Source organism: Alosa alosa, chromosome 6 (genome assembly GCF_017589495.1).
Source record: "Alosa alosa isolate M-15738 ecotype Scorff River chromosome 6, AALO_Geno_1.1, whole genome shotgun sequence".
NCBI classification, from domain to species: Eukaryota; Metazoa; Chordata; class Actinopteri; order Clupeiformes; family Clupeidae; genus Alosa; species Alosa alosa.
The window spans coordinates 36,472,580-36,495,385 of record NC_063194.1 but is presented as its reverse complement, the minus strand read 5'-3'; the positions used below and the strand labels follow the sequence as shown (position 1 = coordinate 36,495,385).

The 22,806-nt window shown below is 45.2% G+C and overlaps 1 protein-coding gene across 2 annotated transcripts in view; it reads left to right on the top strand.

The window, feature by feature from the left end:
* LOC125295802 (ATP-citrate synthase) overlaps positions 1 to 22,806 on the top strand; it is a 53,786-nt gene that overhangs the window by 28,238 nt on the left and 2,742 nt on the right. For both annotated transcript variants that reach the window (XM_048245305.1, XM_048245306.1), the window contains 10 exons: positions 4,477 to 4,618; positions 4,808 to 4,976; positions 5,092 to 5,196; positions 11,744 to 11,940; positions 13,841 to 13,922; positions 14,498 to 14,608; positions 16,074 to 16,201; positions 17,192 to 17,285; positions 21,946 to 22,100; positions 22,593 to 22,743. In XM_048245305.1, the coding sequence (XP_048101262.1) occupies positions 4,477 to 4,618; positions 4,808 to 4,976; positions 5,092 to 5,196; positions 11,744 to 11,940; positions 13,841 to 13,922; positions 14,498 to 14,608; positions 16,074 to 16,201; positions 17,192 to 17,285; positions 21,946 to 22,100; positions 22,593 to 22,743 (1,334 nt within the window). The remainder of the gene's footprint in view (positions 1 to 4,476; positions 4,619 to 4,807; positions 4,977 to 5,091; positions 5,197 to 11,743; positions 11,941 to 13,840; positions 13,923 to 14,497; positions 14,609 to 16,073; positions 16,202 to 17,191; positions 17,286 to 21,945; positions 22,101 to 22,592; positions 22,744 to 22,806) is intronic.

Below are 22,806 nucleotides of genomic sequence, written 5' to 3'. Positions count from 1 at the left end.
AGCGTGCCAGCCATTAGAACAGTAATGTAGCAGAACAGTACCGTTAGAACAGTAATGTAGCAGAATGTTAGCCTGGCTCCGCCATTAGAACAGTAATGTAGCAGAACAGTACCGTTAGAACAGTAATGTAGCAGAATGTTCGTCTGGCTCCGCCTGTCTACGTACTTCCGATCAATTTCATTTACCTACAGTACTCTGTCTGGAATAGCTTGATCCGCCCTCGTTTACTCCGGCTTCAGGACGGCCAACCAACCAGCGAACAGAGGGCGTGACTGAGAGAGATTACGTTACACAGGCATCTTTAATTTGCTACGTCCCCCCCCGAAGCAGACCGCTTGGAATATATCAACGTGGGGAGCAAAAGGGGCTTATATAGCCTACTTATGAAAATCAGTTGTTCAAAACCTTTATTTTAGTAAACTCTGTGTACACCAACAATTTGCTCAATGCTCGAGTTCATGTGTAGAGACACTGATGATACTTCGATCAAAGTTTCATGTTGTGTCGAGCCTTTGTAGTGTTTGAAAAATAGCGATTTTGACGCGATTGTATCAAAAAAGTAGTGGCCCTATAGGATTCCCAGCGGTTCAAAGGAACTCCAATGATTTTAAACCTCAAACTGTGCCCTCCCACCCGGAAATAAACGTACGCCTATGGATCTAGGCCAGACTCTCTGCGAAGTCAGAGAGTCTGTTTTCCAGGCTAGTTCTATTACCTTAAAACAACCCAATGTAGTTCTATTACCCAATGCAGTTGCATTACCATAAAACAACCCAATGCAGTTATATTACCTTAAAACAACCCAATGCAGTTCTATTACCATAAAACAACCCAATGCAGTTCTATTGCCTTAAAACAATCCAATGTAGTTCTATTACCCAATGCAGTTCTATTACCCAATGCAGTTCTATTACCATAAAACAACCCAATGCAGTTCTATTACCTTAAAACAACCCAATGCAGTCCTATTAGTTATATTATATCTCTCAGTCCCAATGCAGTTCTATTACCATAAAACAACCCAATGCAGTTCTATTACCTTAAAACAACCCAATGTAGTTCTATTACCCAATGCAGTTCTATTACCATAAAACAACCCAATGCAGTTCTATTACCTTAAAACAACCCAATGCAGTCCTATTAGTTATATTATATCTCTGTCCCAATGCAGTTCTATTGCCCAATGCAGTTCTATTACCTTAAAATAACTGCTTCAAATTCATGGTACCCTGACACAATACGGAGAATAAAGTCTCTGCCATTGCCCAGAATGATATTGCACTGTGTAATGCTGTTGATCAAGTAGGATCATAACCTGTTCACTTGGTTTTTAATTAGCTGGGTACCGTGTAAGTGCTCAATTGAGTTATATTGATGTCAAGGGGCATTAATATGGATGATATAAGAGTCAACATTTTGAGCAATGTTGCAGGGAAACCACATAACCGGTTTAATGTGTTCCGATGAACAAAGTCCTCAAGAGGGGGTGTAATGTGTGTGTGAGCAACTCGGGCGTTACTCATCTTTCACTGGATAATCTTCCTGAATCTCAATTGTCTGTCTGGGCAAATTATTAAGTCAGCATCAGTCAGAGGCTACATTCCTCATGTTGCACTTTTCAAATGTCATCACATCACCAAAAGTATTGTTTTTACAGAAAATATTTGGCAGCATTTTTAAACTACTAACTACACCCATATACTAAGTATCTTGATACAAAATACAAAGCCATTTTCTTCAACTCAATAAAATACAAATTACAAAATACTATGATTATGTATGAAGTGATCTGAAAATATGGTTCTCAACCGTCTCATTAGAGCTTACGCTAAATGACGCACTACCATAGAGCTTACGCTAAATGACGCACTACCATAGACTTTGAATGGGAAAAATACTTCCTTGTCATGCCCAGTGCAACAACTTCCTTGTTTGAAAATGATTGATGTTAGGGAATGTGTGATGTCACAGTCCTGTCTAGCATGATTATATGTGAGTGGTTAGAACAGTATTCTAGAACTGATAGTTCCGTTCCATGATTGGGATTGGCTGAATCAAGTTCGATGCCGTTGTAAAATGAATGTTAGTGAATGGGTGATGTCAGTCCTGCTGGTCCAGCGTTTTCATACGTCTGTGGTTAGAACGGTAATATAGATAGATAGATAGATAGATAGATAGATAGATAGATAGATAGATAGATAGATACGTTATGTAACAGAATGCAGCAGTCCCCAGACCACCCATGTTGTGAGGCCTCTCCTGATTCTGCACTAATCTGCTGCTGGCAACCCTGGAAACGACAGCAGCTCATGCAAGGAAGTCATATGTCCGCTAGCATCGCAAATGAGAACAAATTATGTAGTTTGGCGACTACTGATCAAGGATCATAGCTGAGTCTAGACCATGAAAACAACATGGATGATTTCTACAAAATGAATGCGAGGATGGCTTATGTTCTGTAGCTGTGTCAGACCTCTTAAAATAGTATGTATACCACTAAACAAACAATTTAGCCTGTAACTCTTTTCTATTGGCGTTAATGAACCTGAATGAGTTCATCTTTGTTCAGTGTCTTGTCAGACACAGACCCACCTACAAACCAATCAATGTCCGGTGTCTGGAGACGCAGATCAGGAAGGAGACAGCAAAAGATATCGTCAACTTTCAATAGTGTGCTCACAAAATTTCAGTGTATGAAACCAAAACTGACTGAATCAAGCCAGTAGTGTGACACACTAAATGATCTTAGGCTAAACATACTGTATACATTCTAATATACCCATTGCTCTGTGTGTGTGTGTGTGTGTGTGTGCGTGTGCGGTTAGGTGTTGCAGTGAATGCAGTGTTGGCTTTGAAGTGTGATTTAATATTGTGTGTCTCCTCAACTGACTAATCAGACAAACAGATCCTCATATTCACATGTTCTCCTCATAATACTTGCAGATCCTCATGTTAACATGTTCTCATAATACTCACAGATCCTCATGTTCTCCTCATAATATTCACAGATCCTCATATTCACATGTTCTCCTCATAATACTCACAGATCCTCATATTCACATGTTCTCATAATACTCACAGATCCTCATATTCACATGTTCTCTTCATAATATTCACAGATCCTCATATTCACATGTTCTCCTCATAATACTCACAGATCCGCATATTCACATGTTCTCATAATACTCACAGATCCTCATATTCACATGTTCTCATAATACTCACAGATCCTCATATTCACATGTTCTCCTCATAATACTCACAGATCCTCATGTTCACATGTTCTCCTCATAATACTCACAGTGCATTCAGGAATTATGCAGGCCCTTTCACTTTTCACCTCTTATTGCAGCATTAAGCTAACATTGTGTACATTCAGCACATCAATCAACATCAATTTAATATTTGAATCATAATGACGAGGTGAACATTTTTTTCAAAAGTGTAATATAATGACTGAAGGACATGATGCATACATAATAGTAATGATGATGATGATGATGATGATGATGATAATAAATACACAATAACAATAATGATAAGGTATGCAGACCCTCTGCTGTGACATTTGCATTTTAGCTTAGGGTCCTCATGGTCCTCAGGGCCCTCCCATTTTAGCTCGGGGCCCTCCCATTTTAGCTCAGGGCCCTCCCATTTTAGCTCAGGGTCCTCAGGGCCCTCCCATTTTAGCTCAGGGTCCTCCCATTTAAGCTCAGTGTCCTCAGGGTCCTCCCATTTAACTGAAGAGTTTCTAGACCAGAGAAAGTCAGGATTGGAAAGGGTGTCCACCCGTGTAATGATGGGGTCAAAGTGGTGACATTTGCTTTGGTGAAGTTAGTTTTCCTTCTGGAGGATTGTCCCATCTCTGTAGCACTCACAACCTTTAGGGGTGCAATCATCATTTAGGGTTTTTTTTCTGTGTATATATTTACCCATTCGTGTGGACATGGCCGGAGTTGGTATGAAAGGGATAATTGACCCCCTGGGTTGGTTAACTAAGGGTTAAGTAACGCCAAGGACACAAAAGTGAAGGGGTCTGAATATCTTCTAAACGGAATGCTTTGCAGACTGGCCAATCAGAGCCTCTGAAATCTAGCACGTCATGATGATCTTATCCTCCTTCTTCTCTCTCTCTCTCCCTCACTCACTCCCTCTTTCTCTCTCACTCCCTCCCTCACTCCCTCTTTCTCTCTCTCCCCCTCCCTCACCTCTTTCTCTCTCTCTCCCTCCCTCCCTCCCTCTTTCTCTCTCCCTCCCTCCCACTCACTCTTTCTCTTTATCCTACTCACTCTCTCCCTCTCCCTCTCTCTCTCTCTCCCTCTCCCTCTCCCTCTCTCTCCCTCTCTCTTTCTCTCTCACACACTCTCTCTCTCTCTTCTCTCTCTCTCCCTCTCTCCCTCTCCCTCTCTCCCTCCCTCTCTCTCTCTCTCTTTCTCTCCCTCTCTCTCTCTCTCTCTCCCTCTCTCTCTCCCCCAGTGAAGGCCACAGCTCTGTTCAGTAGGCAGTCGAAGGCCCTGGTGTGGGGTATGCAGACCCGTGCAGTGCAGGGCATGATGGACTTTGACTATGTGTGTTCACGCGACGCCCCCTCTGTTGCTGCCATGGTCTACCCCTTCACGTAAGCCACCCGACCTTTAACCCTTCCTCTCTCCTGACCTTTACCCCTTCCTCTCTCCTGACCTTTAACCCTTCCTCTCTCCTGACCTTTAACCCTTCCTCTCTCCTGACCTTTAACCCTACCTCTCTCCTGACCTTTACCTGACCTTTAACCCTACCTCTACCCCTTCATGTGTGTGTGTGGGTGCAGGGGGGACCATAAGCAGAAGTTCTACTGGGGACATAAGGAGATTCTGTTGCCGGTCTACAAGAACATGGCCGACGCGGTGAGGAAGCACCCAGAGGTGGACGTGCTCATCAGCTTCGCCTCACTTCGCTCCGCATACGACAGCGCCATGGAAACCATGCAGTACCCGCAGGTCAGGCTTGCACACTCAGGGCGCGTGTGTGTGTAGATCCACACTCTTATCGCCATCATAGCTGAGGGGATTCCTGAGGCTCTTATTCTCTGTTATTCTGTGTGTGTGTGTGTAGATCCACACTATCGCCATCATAGCTGAGGGGATTCCTGAGGCTCTGACCCGCCGACTCATTAAGAAGGCTGATGAGAAGGGCGTGACCATCATTGGCCCAGCAACGGTTAGTCCCGCCCACTCTTTCACAGGTTTAAAGCAGCAGCACACTTGGAAGTGCACAAACATGATGGTAACCAAGGAAACATGATTTTTTTTTTTTTTTTTTTTTTTTTTTATTTGCAAACATCATTGACATTACAGAAAATGCAACACTACGACATGCACATGAATACTACATACGACAAACAGACGTACATTACATAAACACATACTGTAACTTAACAAGACATCACAGTGACTTGGCTTCCACAAACATAACACAACATAACATTAATAACAGAAAGGCTAAGGATGATTTGCGTCCAGGATGATTACAGATATGATTATCAGGGATGAAATTGATGACCGGAATGAAAAGAAGGGGGGATGGGGGGGGGCAGGATGGTAGCTCTAAGAGTGTGAATGAGGTGGTGTTGGGATGGGGGTGGGGATGGGGGTGAGGGGTAGTGAGCAGGATGTATGTGTGATGTGTGTGTGTGTGTGTGTGTGTGTATGTATAAGGCTGGTTTGCTGTTGGGCCAGGAGGAGAGAAGCTGGAACATAGAGAGGGAGGGTTTCAGGAGAGGAGTTGTAATTATTCTATTAATGATAAGTATAATAATAGGAATAACTGATTGCCTGGTTGATTGCCTGACTGATTGCCAACCTGGGCACCCATTAATGGCCACAGTTCCACCCAGCCCCTGCAGTTATACTGCGACGAGCTGACAGAGGGGAGGACCTGCGTGCCACCCATCGCCTCAGGCCCCCAGCATATGCACACATCCCCCACTACCACGACCAACCACACCTGGCCCCAGACCTTCACCCAACACGCCACTCTTGACCTAAATATGTACAGTATGTGAATGGCTAGGTTGAGGGGTCTATCTAGAATGTAGCATTAAAAAGAAGTGGGCATGCATGGTGAATATCTGTCAGGTTTCCCATGCACACCACACTTACCCTGTGTAAGATGTATGCCTCAACAATGTGTGCATTAAAATAAGTGAGGCATGCAGATAGACACCTGATGAGGCATCTACCTGCACTCCACTCTTACCTAGCCTGTTTTGTAGTTTTTTTGTTTATGTATGTCACCTAACATGTAGTGCGATTAAAAGAGAGTAAAGCGTGCTGTGTGCTTCCAGGACAAGGCGTGTGCATGAGCCGTATGAGGAGGGGTGCACACCGGGGCCCAGGGCCAATAGATAACCCACAGGACCCAACCAATGCCAAAACCACACAGCGACCACCAGGGACCGAGTCTCCCAAGCCATCCAATGGGGCCCCGCAGAATAACGATGGGAGAGGCAGAGAGAAAAGAGTGAAATTAGTAAAGTTATCAGAGAATGTAAATAAAAGGGGAGGGAAAGAAGGGGATGCTATTTATATTACTACTAATAATAATAATAATAATAATAACAATAATAGTTCCAGCTACCCTCCCCTGCCTAGTGTTCATGATATGTGTATCTGTTGATGAAGTGTGTTATGATCGTGTGGGAGATGGAACTCAGGCAAAGAGGGTCAGGACTGTAAGTAGGTGATAAAGGGGTACCAAGGAGAGGTTGTATCCTGAGTATTGATTAAGTTTGTAGTTGATAGGTTTTCTAATGATATATAGTCTGTTAACAAGTTTTTCCAATGAGTGATGTGAGCTTTTTTCCCTAGATTTCCAGTTCATGAGGATTGTTTTCTTGGCGATAGTCAAGCTACCAGTAGTGTTTATTGCGGAGTTGCTTAAATTGACTGTGGATGTATCACCAAGTATGCATAAGGAAGGGGATGCTGGGATGTGACAGCCAAAGATGGAAGAGAGAGATTTTGTGACACTCACCCAGAAGTGGTTGATTGGAGTGCAATGCCAAACCGCATGAATGTATGTATCTGGGTTATTTTGTGTGCAGTGAGTGCAAAGATCCGAGCCAAACCCCATTTTTGCCAATTTATGTGCAGTGTAGTGGAATCTGTGAAGAACCTTGTATTGTATTAGTTGTAGATTACTATTCTTTGTCATGAGGTAGATGTTTTTTGCACATTTTGGTCCAGAAGTCGGCACGGGGAGTAATTGATAAGTCTGATTCCCATTTGTGATATGGCAGGCCAATTGTTTTTCTGAACAAGATATAATTTTGTAAATTTGGGAGAGTATTTTTTTGGGAGAGGGAATATTAAGCAGCTCTGAGATTGGTGGGGGAATGTCAAGGTTAGCTGTCTGGATGTTAATTTTTCCTAGGATAGATGATTTAATTTGCAGGTATTGTAAGAAGTGTTTACTCTCGATGCCGTGCTTCTGGACCAAACAGGAAAATGAGGCCAGATTATTGTCTTGAAGAATGTGTTGAAGGTGAGTGATGCCCTTTCCCATCCATGTGTGAAAGTTAAGTGTTTTTTTTTTATTGACGTGAAATCTGGGTTATTCCAAATCGGGGTGCGAATTGATGGTGCTATAGGTGAATTAGTGATGTGGTAGAATCTCCACCAGGCTGTCAGAGTAGCTGAAATTGTTGGGGCTTTGAAGGATGGATGTTTTTGACCGACTGACTGCAGAAAGGGAGATCTGAGATTTTAATTTCTTTACAGATTGTTTGTTCTAGGTCTAACCAGGTGTTGTCTGAGGGGTGGGGTGTAGCCATTTGTGGATGAAGTGGAGCTGGTTGGCCAGGGCATAGTGCTGGAAGTGTGGGGCCTCTAGTCCTCCCATTGCTTTTTTTGGTTTTTTGGAGAGTGGCGAGTTTGATCCTTGGGGGTCTTATCTTTCCAGTAGAATTTAGTGATTAATGAATCGAGAGACTTAAACCAGAGGGTGGTGGGCTGGGTTGGAATCATAGAGAATAGATAGTTTATTTTGGGCAGTATTGTCATTTTGATTACTGAGATTCTGCCCATGATGGATAATGGGGAGGTTCTTCCAGCGTTGAAGGTCATCATCTATTGAAGTGAGTAGAGGGGAATAATTTAGGCTAAATAAGTCTGACAGCCTGGGGAGACTTTTATCCCTAAGTAAGTGATATAGTTAGTGCAGAGTGGGATAGGTGAAGAGTTGGCTGTCACATCCCAGCTGTTGGGATGTAATGGGAGAACTGCAGATTTATTCCAATTGATTGAGTATTCAGAAATTTTAGAGAATGTGTCAATGAGTTTGATGGTTTCTTCTACTGATGTTGTGGGGTCTTGAAGAAAGAGAAGAATGTCGTCAGCATAAAGGCTGATTTTGTGATGCATATATGGAGTCTGGACACCTTTGATGAGGGGTTCTGACGGATGGCAGCTGCTAGGGGTTCAATGAAGATTGTAAATAGTGAGGGGAGAGTGGGCACCCTGTCTAGTTCCCGGTGAAGAGTGAAACTTTGTGATGTTAGTCCATTGGTGATTACTGTGGCTGAAGGAGAGGTATATAGAAGTTTAATCCAGTTAATGAACGACTCCCGAAGCCAAACCTCCCTAATGTGGAAAACAGGAAATTCCAGTTCACCCTATCAAAAGCTTTTCTGCGTCCCAGAGTTGCTATGATGGTATTATCTTGAAAATTTGTAGAGTGATACATTATATTTAACAGTCTGCGGGTGTTGGTGGATGAAATTCTACCTTTAATGAAGCCTGTTTGGTCTGGGTGGATAATGGATGGGGTGACCTCTGCTAATCTGTGTGCTAGCATTTTTGCGATTATCTTATTGTCCACATTGAGGAGAGAAATTGGTCGGTAACTGGATGGCAATGTTGGGTCCTTATTGGGCTTGAGGAGCAGTGAAATTGAGGCTGTGGTGGAACTAGTTGGAAGACGTCCTTTCTGTTTTGATTCATTAATTATTCTGATGAAAAGTGGAGCTAAGATGGTCCAAAATTGTTTGTAGAACTCAGCAGGAAAGCCATCCGGACCTGGTGCTTTATTATCGGGCATCTGTTTCAGAGCATCAAACAGTTCTTGTTGAGTTATAGGTGATTCTAGGTTTTTTATTTCGGTCTCATTGAGTTGTGGTAATTCGATGCTGTTTAGGAAAGAGTCTATGAATTCCTGGTTGGGGTTTATTTCTGAAGAATATAGTTTATTGTAAAACTGGTAAAAACATGATTTATTTCTTCAGGTGAGCTGGTTAGCTTCCCTGCTGAGTTCTTTTATGACCGGGATTGTTGATTTTTTCTTTGTTACGTTGGATTTGATTTGCTAAGTATTTACCTGATTTATTGCTATGGTGGAAGTTTTCCTGCCTTAGACGGTGAATCATAAATTGAGTGTGTTTATTGAGTATTTCATTGAGTTTGAATTTATGTTTCCTAAGTTTTGCCTGTGTTTCTTCAGTTGGGTTGCTTGCATTGGTTTCTTCTAACTGTTTAATTTTATTGTTGAGTTCTACTTCCTGTTCTTTTCCTTCTTTTTTTTGTATACTGAATATGAGATGATTCTTCCTCTGAGTACTGCTTTTCCTGTTTCCCACAGAAGGGAAGGAGATGATTCAGGGAGCCGTTCATTTCTAGAAAGAATGCCCACTCTCTCCCAACAAAACTGATGAAATTTGGGTCTTGTAAGAGGGATGTATTAAAACCATTTGCTAATTGGTGGCTGTTGGTTCGTTATGTTCCATTTAATTGTAACTGGGGCATGATCGCTAATGACTATGGGATGAATAGTTGAATCAGAGATATTTTTTTCATTATAGAGTTGCTGGTTAGAAAATAATCAATACGGGAATAGGGAGTGGTGGACCGGAGAGAAAAAAAGTAGCATTTGGAGTCTGGGTGCTGAAGCCGCCAACAATCGCCAAGGCCAGAATCGCTCATGAACTGTTTTATTGTTTTGTGGATTGCCAGATTCGTTTGCTTTTTAGAGTGATCAGATCTGTCAAATGTGGGGTCTAACACTGTATTAAAGTCACCTGCAATTATGATGGGACAGCCCGATAGAGTTGAGATGGAGGTGAAGAGGTTCTGAAAGAAAACTGGGTTGTCTGTATTAGGGCCATAAACATTAACAATTGTTACAGGGGTATTGTGAATTGAGATGTTTATGATGACAAAACGCCCTTCTGGGTCTGTGATGGTGGCGTTATGGATGAATGAGATTCTTTGTTAATCAGAATGCAAACTCCCTTTGTTTTGTATTGTAATGAGATGAGAAAATGTGATTGAATTGTCTTGATTTGATGCGGTGTAGTCTAATTCTGAGAGATGAGTTTCTTGTAGGAGACATATGTCAGCTTTTAAACTATCCAAATGATTTAAGATTTTCAGCCTCTTTGCCTGAGATCCAATCCCACGGATGTTCCAGGTCAGGAATGTAAGTGTTACCATGTTGTGATTGTACAGTTATGAAAATGTTTGATAAGGTGGGTATTGTGTGTGTGAGAGTGTGTGCAGGTGTCAGTTAGATAGGAGAGGGGGAAGGGGGGGTGGAGGAATAGGTGTGTAATGTGGTGTCTTGAATGAGATGTAAAGGGTAGGGGCTGAGAAGAATATAGAGCATAAAGAGGTAGGAATTTGGTTCTGGGAGTGGTGACAGCATGAACATTTCCTGTTTAGCATTGAAAACATACAGATCATAATTTGACTTTAGCCTATAGACATAATAAACAAAAACAGACAGGACGGAAGGACAGTCTTCCAGACAGTGGAAGGTAATCTTGTCAACTGTTTCTGGCGGTAGTTTGAGAGATGACTGCAAGAATTTTTTAACTGCTTTCTCTGGGTCCGGGTGTATCTTTAGAAGTTGGCAGGGAATTCCGGAAAAAAATGAGGTTATCGCGCATGCTGCGCACTGGAGGAGGTCTAGGATTGTTTCTTTCATGATCCATTTTTCGCTGGTGAGTTGATTAACATGGTCGGATAAGTTTGTAATATTTCCCTTTGAGTTCACGGTTTTCTAATGCGAGTGTGTCGATCTGTGATTGGGAAAATTCGAGGCTGGCTTTTAAGTCCTTAATATCTGGGTACAGATGTTCCAGTATTGCAAGTTTGTTGTTTATGGATTGTAGTAAACTGACCCTCGATGGATGTAGAAGTAAGCATTAAAGCGTAGGTGATTCTGGTTCAGTCTCTGTTGAGTAGTCACGAAAGTCGCTTCTTTGTGGTTCAGATGACATAACGTCCAGAATGAAGAGGTTGCCGTTGGAAAAGGTGGGAGAATATAATCCGGTTTTTTTGATGAGAGTTGTAGAGAGGTAGTGGTTGTTTTTAGTAGAAGAAAAATAAAGTTTTGTATTTCTGTTTACAAGCGTCAGTGTTCAGTGCGCTGCCATTTTGGATCTCACCCAAAGTCTCACCAAGGAAACATGATTGTAACCATGGTCTCTTATGAGGGAAAAGCATCAAGCAAAATGTCAAAGCCTTAAAATAGCACAGCATTATTAGGTATAACTTTATCAAAAAATAAATAAATCATAATTTCATACCTCTCGTTGCTTTCATTGTAGACTATGTGTGTATATATGTTAATAATATATGTTTATATATGTTATTATATATGTGTATATATGTTAACTTTACCAAACAGTATAGAAGTAAACCCCCTGTCCTCGCCCCGCTCCCCCTCGTTACAGCCCTAGTATTAAGCCTGTGTGTGTGTGTTTGTTTAGGTGGGGGGTATAAAGCCTGGCTGTTTTAAGATTGGCAACACGGGCGGGATGCTTGACAACATTCTGGCGTCCAAGCTGTACCGTCCAGGAAGTGTGGCGTATGTGTCTCGCTCAGGAGGGATGTCCAACGAACTCAACAACATCATCTCCCGCACCACAGATGGAGTCTACGAGGGAGTGGCTATAGGAGGAGATAGGTAGGTGTGTGTGTGTGTGTGTGCGTGTGTGTGTGTGTGTGTGTGTGTGTGTGTGGTCAATCAGTACAGGAAGAGTAGCGCTCTACCAGCATACAGGAAGTGTAGTGTCCTAACTAGCAGCTTACAGGATGGGAGCAGGAAGTGTAGTGTCCTAACTAGCAGCTTACAGGAAGGGAACAGGAAGTGTAGCAGGTAGTGTCCTTACCAGTAGCTTACAGGAAGTGTAGTGTCCTAACTAGCAGCTTACAGGAAGTGTAGTGTCCTTACCAGCACTAGTAAAAATGACAACATGCATTATCTGTTTACACACCGTTAACAGCATTAAAGATACACTATGCAATATTTTCACCTTAATATAACTTTTACAAAGCCAATTTGATGGTAAACAAACTTGTAATAGGCCATATCAGTTTTTCTAACTTGTTATTATAAGTGCTTGCCACACTTTTTTTATACCAGAGAGCTGACAGACCTGAGCACACAGACACTTTTTTAACTATTGTTATGGTTATATTTTAATATTTTTTGTGTTAATTCCTCTTAATGCTAGCGTTTTTAAATGAAGCACTGATTTACCTTGATCTATAGCATTGCTGCATCTCATGCCTGCATGCACCTGCTCTCTAGTGAGAACGTTTATTCTGTCCAAATTTGGTCTGGTGAAAGCCTGTTGAGCACCCAAACTTCGCGAGAGTGCGTTTATTTTACCTTTGCATACCTGCCCTTGCAACTCACTTAGCCTAGCATGTTTAGTACTGTAGTGACGTTCCAGGTTGGCCTTTTTCAGTACAGCGAGCAACTCTCCACACACAAGGCAAACTGGCTTGCCCTTTACTTCAATGAAGAAGTATTCTTAGGTCCATTTTTCTTGGAAAACACAACATTCCACCTTTCTCTTCTTGGTGGATGCCATGCTAGCTGAGCAGCGATTAGACTTTGAAGCCTGGGACACTGCGGGATGTGCTTAGGCTGGATCAAAGTCTTTGGCCCATGTTCCCCACCCCTGCCCTAGACCAGCGGTTCTCAACCTTTTTTCAGTGATGTACCCCCTGTGAAATATTTTCTCAGCCAAGTACCCCCTGACCAGCGCAAAGCATTTTTAGTTGAGAAAATAGACTTAAAACAGAGCACTGTACCATCAGTGTCTAATTTATTAAACTTTGGAACTGATAAACACATACAAAATTCAAACATTTTGGGGGAAAAAAACTATTTTGAACATTTTACATTTTAATGATCCATGACTACATTTATTGCAAATGATTCAAACTAATGTAGTAAAAACAGTGACCATAGAACCATTTAAAACTATAAAATGAACCATTTAAAACTCCATAAATATGCAAAACACTAATTTGTAGTGTTCTCTCTTGAACTATAAAAAGATTAATTTTATGAATCTTATATTTTCCTAAAATATTTATTAAATAATTGTTTTTAAAGTATTTTTGCATGGATTCTACTTTTTAGATATATGTATATTTTAAAATCCCCCCATTTGAGAACCACTGCCCTGGACAAACAATGGCATTAGCTAACACTGTTGTTGTGGCTAAATGCCTTAGCTACTGATAGCTAACACTGTTGTTGTGGCTAAATGCCTTAGCTACTGATAGCTAACACTATTGTTGTGGCTAAATGCCTTAGCTACTGATAGCTAACACTGTTGTTGTGGCTAAATGCCTTAGTTACTGATAGCAAACACTACTGTTGTGGCTAAATGCCTTAGCTACTGTCAACATGGTCAGAAAATGTACGGAATGACAGTCCAAAGAGAAAATTGCAGTGTTCTTATATTATAACCATGTTTATGTTTCACAAATACACTGCACGTGCTCTGGACACTTTTCACCCTCAACAGACGCCATGTTTAGTCTAAATATATTGTGTGTGTGTGTAGATACCCAGGCTCCACCTTCATGGATCATGTGCTGAGATATCAGGATACGCCTGACGTCAAGATGATCGTGGTTTTGGGAGAGGTGAGCTGCTATCACACTACATACGTTCAATCAAACACTCATAAACACTCATGGGGCAGCCTTGGCCTACTGGTTAGCACTTCGGACCTGTAACCGGAGGGTTGCCGGTTCGAACCCCGACCAGTAGGCATGGCTGAAGTGCCCTTGAGCAAGGCACCTAACCCCTCACTGCTCCCCAAGCGCCGCTGTTGATGCAGGCAGCTCACTGCGCCCGGATTAGTGGTGTTGCTTCCACCTCACTGTGTGTACACTGTGTGCTGTGTGTTTCACTAATTCATGGATTGGGATAAATGCAGAGACCAAATTTCTCTCACGGGATCAAAAGAGTATATATACTTATACTTATATATAAAAAAACTACACACACACACACACACAATCATAAAAAGCTTCTCACACACCCACACAGTCATAAAAGCTTCTCACACTCAAAGAAGTTGCAACAACTTTTAGTATTAGTAGTAGCATTATTATTTTATTATTATTATATTAATGTTATTAATGTTCTTAAGCTGCAACTTTTTATGATTATTGTTGCAGAGACCTGTTGTTTTGACCTCCCTTTTTCTCCCCAGATCGGGGGCGCGGAGGAGTATAAGATCGGGCATGGTGTGGCGGAGGGGCGCATCACTAAACCTGTGGTCTGCTGGTGCATTGGGACGTGTGCCACCATGTTCTCCTCTGAGGTCTGCTCTTCCTCCTCTCTCCCTCTTCCTCCTCTCTCCTCTCCTCCCTCTCTCTCCTTCCTCCTCTCTCTCCTTCCTCCTCTCTCTCTCCTTCCTCCTCCTCTCTCCTTCCTCCTCTCTCCCTCTTCCTCCTCTCTCTCCCTCCTTCTCTCTCTCCCTCCTCTCTCTCCCCTCCTTCTCCTCTCTCTCTCCCTCCTTCTTCTCTCTCTCCCTCCTTCTTCCTCTCTCTCCCTCCTTTTCTTCTCTCTCTCCCTCCTCCTCTCTCCCTCCTTCTCTCTCCCTCTTCCTCCTCTCTCCTCCTCCTCCTCTCTCTCCTCCTTCTCTCTCTCCCTCCTTTTCCTCTCTCTCTCCCTCCTTCTCCTCTCTCCCTCCTTCTTCTCTCTCTCCTCCTTTTCTTCTCTCTCTCCCTCCTTCTCTCTCCCTCTTCCTCCTCTCTCTCCCTCCTTCTCTCTCTCTTCTCTCTCTTCTGCTGGTGCATTGGGACGTGTGCCACCATGTTCTCCTCTGAGGTCTGCTCTTCCTCCTCTCTCCCTCTTCCTCCTCTCTCTCCCTCTTCCTCCTCTCTCTCTCCTCCTCCTCTCTCCTTCCTCCTCTCTCCTTCCTCCTCCTCTCTCTCCTTCCTCCTCCTCTCCTTCCTCCTCCTCTCCTTCCTCCTCCTCTCCCTCTTCCTCCTCTCTCTCCCTCCTTCTCCTCTCTCTCCTCCTTCCTCTCTCTCCTCCTTCTTCTCTCTCCCTCCTTTTCTTCTCTCTCTCCCTCCTCCTCTCTCCCTCCTTCTCTCTCCCTCTTCCTCCTCTCTCTCCCTCCTTCTCCTCTCTCTCCTCCTTCTCTCTCTCCTCCTTTTCCTCTCTCTCTCCCTCCTTCTCTCTCCCTCCTTCTCCTCTCTCTCTCCCTCCTTCTCCTCTCTCTCCCTCCTTCTCTCTCTCTCCCTCCTTTTCTTCTCTCTCTCCCTCCTTCTCTCTCCCCTTCCTCCTCTCTCTCCCTCTTCCTCCTCTCCTTCCTCCTCTCTCTCCCTCCTCCTCTCTCCTTCTTCCTTTTCCTCTCTCTCTCCCTCCTTCTCTCTCCCTCCTCCTCTCTCCTCTCCTCCTCCTCTCTCCTTCCTCCTCCTCTCTCTCTCCCTCCTTCTCTCTTTCCCTCCTTCTCCTCTCTCCCTCCTTCTCCTCTCTCCCTCCTCTCTCTCTCCCTCTTCCTCCTCCTCTCTCTCTCTCTCTCTCTCTCTCCTCTCTCTCTCTCTCTTTCTCTCTCTATCCACAACTATAATACAACTAAAGTCTGATTTAAATAACTGGCATTTATAATACAACTTAAGTTGATGTAAAGGGATTTATAATACAACTAAAGTTGATGTAAAGGGATTTATAATACAACTAAAGTTGATGTAAAGGGATTTATTCATACACACAGAGTTACTTGGGTATGGTGGATGTGGTACGGTTGGCAGCAAGTTGACCTGTGTGTGTGCGCGCAGGTTCAGTTTGGCCACGCGGGTGCCTGTGCCAATCAGGCGTCTGAGACGGCTGTGGCCAAGAATCAAGCACTACGAGAGGGCGGAGTCTTCGTCCCCAAGAGCTTTGATGAACTTGGAGACGCCATACGGTGGGTGTGATGTCATACGGTGGGTGTTAGTTAGTTGTCCCCTTAGGGAAATTCTTTTTCACATTAGGCATTTGACAGACTTTTACATAAATTATTGGGGGTTTCGTGGGAAAAACATACGTTATTGCACTGCATATGTTTATCTGTGGGTCTTTTGTGTTGATGAGTGTTTGGATTGCTAAGGGGATTAGGCTTCTGCTGAAGCGGGCTTTATTGCACCTTATGGTTATACACACACACTCTGGAAGCAACAAAGAGACAGAGATGAAGGCTGTTGGAGAGAAGAAGCCTAACATGAGGTTGAATGCGCATGCATGCGCCGCATGCCTTGCCTTTTACACACACACACTGAAGCAGCAAGAGACAGAGAGGTGGAGAGGAAGACCTAACATACTGTGGGAAAGCAGTTAGTGTTAAATACACACACACACACACACACACACTAACATGCTGTAGTAGAGCAGTTAGTGTTGAATACACACACACACACACACACCCTAACATACTGTGGGAGAGCAGTTAGTGTTGCTGACGCAACATCTGAGATGGACAGCACACACAGAGATGTGTAGAATTGTATATATATATTAGGGAGGATGGCAAAAAGAAGTCTCATTTCAATCACGGCACCAGCAAGCAGCCGTGGCCCACTGGTTAGCATAGAGGCATATGTACACATCATACTCTGCAGAGTTTAGAAAGCCAAATGTCATGGTAACAGCTCGGTGTTTAGAAGGCCAAATGTCATGGTAACAGCATAACCTGTAGAAGGCCAAATGTCATGGTAACAGCGCAGCGTTTAGAAGGCCAAATGTCATGGTAACAGAAGGCCAAATGTCATAGTAACGGTGCAGCGTGTAGAAGGCCAAATGTCATGGTAACAGTGCAGCGTGTAGAAGGCCAAATGTCATGGTAACAGTAATATCTGCATAATGTGTGCTGTGGATGAATAACATTCTAAAATGGAGCCTGTGTGTGCTTGATTGACAGGTCGGTGTATGATGACCTGGTGGCATCAGGAGTTATTGTTCCAGCAAAGGAAGTCCCGCCCCCAACTGTTCCAATGGATTACTCATGGGCCAGAGTATGTACACACACACTCGCACTCACACACACACACACCTCACATACACACACACTCACGTAGCCTGCGCTCACATGCGCACACACACACACTCACATGTACATGCGCACACACACTCACATGTACACGCTCACATGCGCACACACACACTCACGTAGCCTGCGCTCACATGCTTTTACACTCACATGTACATGCGCACACACACACACACACTCACATGTACACGCTCACATGCGCACACACACACTCACATGTACACGCTCACATGCGCACACACTCACATGTACACGCTCACATGCGCACACACACTCACATGTACACGCTCACATGCGCGCACACTCACATGTACACGCTCACATGCGCGCACACTCACATGTACATGCTCACATGCGCACACACACACACACACTCACATGTACACGCTCACATGCGCACACACACTCACATGTACACGCTCACATGCGCGCACACTCACATGTACATGCGCACACACACACACACTCACATGTACATGCGCACACACACACTCACATGTACACGCTCACATGCGCACACACACACTCACATGTACACGCTCACATGCGCACACACACACACACACACTCACATGTACATGCGCACACACACTCACATGCTGCGGCTCACATGCGCACACACTCACATGTACACGCTCACATGCGCACACACACACACACACACACTCACATGTACATGCGCACACACACACTCACACACACACACACACACTCACATGTACACGCTCACATGCACACACACACTCACGTAGCCTGCGCTCACATGCGCGCACACTCACATGTACATGCTCACATGCGCACACACTCACGTAGCCTGCGCTCACATGCTTTACACACACACACACACACTCACATGTACGCTCACATGCGCACACACACACACCTCACATACACACACACTCACATGTACACGCTCACATGCGCACACACACACACACACACTCACATGTACACGCTCACATGCGCACACACACACACACTCCGCCTTACTGCGGCTCACATGCTTTTACACTCACATGTACACGCTCACATGCGCGCACACTCACATGTACATGCGCACACACACACTCACACACACACTCACATGTACACGCTCACATGCGCGCACACACACATGTACTGCGCTCACATGCACACACACACACTCACATGTACACGCTCACATGCGCGCACACTCACATGTACGCTCACATGCGCACACACACACTCACATGTACACGCTCACATGCGCACACACACACACTCACATACACACACCTCCCACGTATACCACGCTCACATCGCACACACACACACCTCACATACACACACACTCCACCCGCTCATCTTTTTACGCCACACACTCACATGTACTGCGGCTCACATGCGCACACACACACACACACTCACGTATACTGCGCTCACGTAAGCACACACACACACACACACACACTCACATACACACACACTCACATGTACACGCTCACATGCGCACACACACACTCACATACACACACACTCACATGTACACGCTCACATGCGCACACACACACACACACTCACATGTACACGCTCACATGCGCACACACACACACACTCACATACACACTCACATGTACACACTCACTCACTCTTCTTCTTCTTCATTCTTGAATTTCCCCTTGAGGATCAATAAAGTATCCATCTATCCATCTATCCATCTATCCATCTATCCTCGCTCATACACACACTGACTCACACTCACACAAACCCACTCAGACACGTGCACGCTCAGTGGAGTGTGTGTGCTGGGGGACGCCCATGTGTTTGAAGTGAGGACATGAGACACTGGAGAGAGGGATGAGGGAGAGAGGGATCAGAGCAAGGAAAGAGTTGAAAGGATGAGGGAGCGAGGGATCAGAGCAAGGAAAGAGATGAAAGGATGCTGCATCTGCCTCTTCCTTTTCCTCTGTGCTCACTCCCTTCCTTCAAACAGAACTCTCGTCCGTTACCAATATTGATGAGCACACAGTACCAAGTTTTAATTAGGATTGATTAATTAGGTCTCATTAATTAGTTTTAATGATGTAGAGCCATTAACAATTCAGATGCAATTCAGAAGGGAGATTGTCAGCATTAAACCCCATGAACACACTACATATAAGCAGACTGCAGCAGTGTGTCGTTTTAACTGACACACACACACACACACACACCTGCAGCAGTGTTCTGTTTTTAACTTCCTCCAGTTTCCTCTCAGTGCCTTTTCTTGCATCATCATCAACAGCCCTTAGCCAGATGGCGGCATCGACCACACACACACACACACACACACATATATGATCCCAACTCTCACACACTCACATTCACAACTCTCATCACACACTCACACACACGTTAACGTTCATCAAACTCTCTATGCGTAGCGTAACTCTCATGCGTAGCGTAGTGTAACTCTCTGTCGTGGCGTGGCTTTCTCATCGTGGTAACGGCCGCTCTCATGCGTAGCGTAGCGTAACTCTCTCATGCGTAGCGTAGCGTAACTCTATGCGTAGCGTAACTCTCTCATGCGTAGCGTAGCGTAACTCTCTCATGCGTAGCGTAGCGTAACTCTATGCGTAGCGTAACTCTCTCATGCGTATGGCGTAACTCTATGCGTGGCGCTCTCTCATCGTGGCGTGGCGTAACTCTGCATGGCGTAACTCTCTCATGTGTGGCGTGGTGTAACTATCATGCGTGGCGTGGCGTAACTCATGCGTGGCGTGGCGTAACTCTATGCGTGGCGTAACGGTCTCATCGTGGCGTAACTCTCATGCGTGGCGTAAGCGTAACTCTCTCATGTGTGGCGTGGCGTAACTCTCTCGTAAATGGCGTGGCGTAACTCTCTGTCGTGGCGTGGCGTAACTCTCTCGTAAATGGCGTGGCGTAACTCTCTCATCACGTGGCGTAAGCGTAACTGTCTCATGCGTGGCGTGGCGTAACGGTCTCATCGTGGCGTGGCGTAACGGTCTCATGCGTGGCGTGGCGTAACCCGGTCTCATCACGTAAGCGTAACTGTCTCATGCGTGGCGTAAGCGTAACTCTCTCATCGTGGCGTGGCGTAACTCTATGCGTGGCGTAACTCTCTCATGCGTATGGCGTAACTCTATGCGTGGCGCTCTCATCGTGGCGTAATACTGGCGTGGTGTAACTGTCTCATCGCGTGGCGTGGCGTAACTGTCTCATCGCGTGGCGTAATAAACTGTCTCATGCGTGGCGTAACTGTCTCATGCGTGGCGTAACTGTCTCATCGCGTGGCGTAACTGTCTCACATCGCGTGGCGTAACATGCGTCATGCGTGGCGTAACTGTCTCATAAGCGAAGCGTAACTGTCTCATCACGTGGCGCGTAGCGTCTCTCTCATCGTGGCGTAACTCTATCGTAGCGTGGCGTAGTGTAACTGTTCCACGCGTAGCGTAGCGCAATCCTCTCATCGTAGCGTAAACTGTTCATCGCGTAGCGTAACTCTTCATCGCGTAGCGTAACTGTCTCTCTCTAATGCTCATGCGTAGCGTAACTGTCTCATGCGTAGCGTAACTGTCTCATACGTAGCGTAACTCTCTCATGCGTAGCGTAACTCTATGCGTAGCGTAGCGTAACTCTCTCATCGCATTAGCGTAACTCTCTCTCATCGTGGCGTGGCGTAACTCTCTCTCATCGTGGCGTAACTCTCTCATCGTGCGTAACTCTCTCATCGTGGCGTAACTCTCATCGTGGCGTGGTAACTCTCTCATGCGTAGCGTAACTCTCTCATCGTGGCGTGGCGTAACTCTCTCTCATCGCGTGGCGTAACTCTCGTCGCGTGGCGTAACTCTCGTCGTGGCGTAACTCTCTCGTCGTGGCGTAACTCCATCGTGGCGTAACTCTCTCATGCGTGGCGCCAACTCTCTCATGCGTGGCGCTCTCTCATCGTGGCGTAACTCTCTCATGCGTAGCGTAACTCTCTCATGCGTAGCGTAACTCTCTCATGCGTAGCGTAACTCTCTCGTGCGTAGCGTAACTCTCTCATGCGTAGCGTAACTCTCTCGTGCGTAGCGTAACTCTCTCGTGCGTAGCGTAACTCTCTCGTGCGTAGCGTAGCGTAACTCTCTCATGCGTAGCGTAGCGTAACTCTCTCGTGCGTAGCGTAGCGTAACTCTCTCATGCGTAGCGTAACTCTCTCATGCGTAGCGTAACTCTCTCATGGCGTAGCGTAACTCTCTCATGCGTAGCGTAACTCTCATGCGTAGCGTAGCGTAACTCTCTCATGCGTAGCGTAGCGTAACTCTCTCATGCGTAGCGTAACTCTCTCATGCGTAGCGTAACTGTCTCATGCGTAGCGTAACTCTCATGCGTAGCGTAACTCTCTCATGCGTAGCGTAGCGTAACTCTCTCGTCGTGGCGTAACTCTCGTGCGTGGCGTGGCTCTCATCGCGTGGCGTAACTCTCTCGTGCGTGGCGTAACGTAATACTCTCTCGTGGCGTAGCGTAACGCTCGCATGCAGGCGTAACGTAACTCTCTCGTCAGGCGTAGTAACTCTCGTCGTGGCGTAAAGCCCTCTGTCATCGCGAAGCAACTCTCATCGGCGTGGCGTAACGTAACTCTCATGCGTGCAGGCGCTCTCCCCGCGCTCAGCGCACACCTGCAGGAGCTGGGTCTGATCCGGAAGCCAGCTTCCTTCATGACGAGCATCTGTGACGAGCGCGGCCAGGAACTTATCTACGCCGGGATGCCCATCACCGAGGTCTTCAAAGAGGAAATGGGACTGGGCGGCGTGCTGGGCCTGCTGTGGTTCCAGAGACGGTGAGACACACACACATATACATGCACACGTATACACACACACACACTTATACATGCACACGTATACACATACACACACACACACACACACACACTTATACATGCACACGTATACACACACAAATAATAAAATATTCTCTTTATTTAATACTCAAAATGCCGTTTTAGTTGTGTAATTTACAATCCTTCTGTACCATATTGCATTGCAAGGATCATATTATTTTGCTTCATGTGTAGGATATCTCTGCATTGCTAAAGCGGTGAATTGTATCGTACAGCAGTAGTTTCATCTGTTTGAAGTTGATGTGTACGGTAGCTAAGTCACCGTGTTTGATGTGTACGGTTGCTAAGTCACCGTGTTTGATGTGTACGGTTGCTAAGTGACCCTAGGGTTAGGGTCCCGTCATTCATGTGTCCCATTAGTATATGTTGTACAGCCATGCGATGGTCACACGCATGCATGTTGTGTGTGTGTTTGTGGTGTGTATGTAGGCTGCCCCGTTACGCGTGCCAGTTCATAGAGATGTGCCTGATGGTGACTGCAGACCACGGCCCAGCGGTGTCTGGGGCGCACAATACCATCGTTTGCGCTCGCGCCGGCAAAGACCTCGTGTCCAGCCTCACCTCTGGTCTGCTCACCATCGTAAGAGCTCCACACGTCACACCCACAACTTTACACCCACAACTTTACACCCACATCTTTACA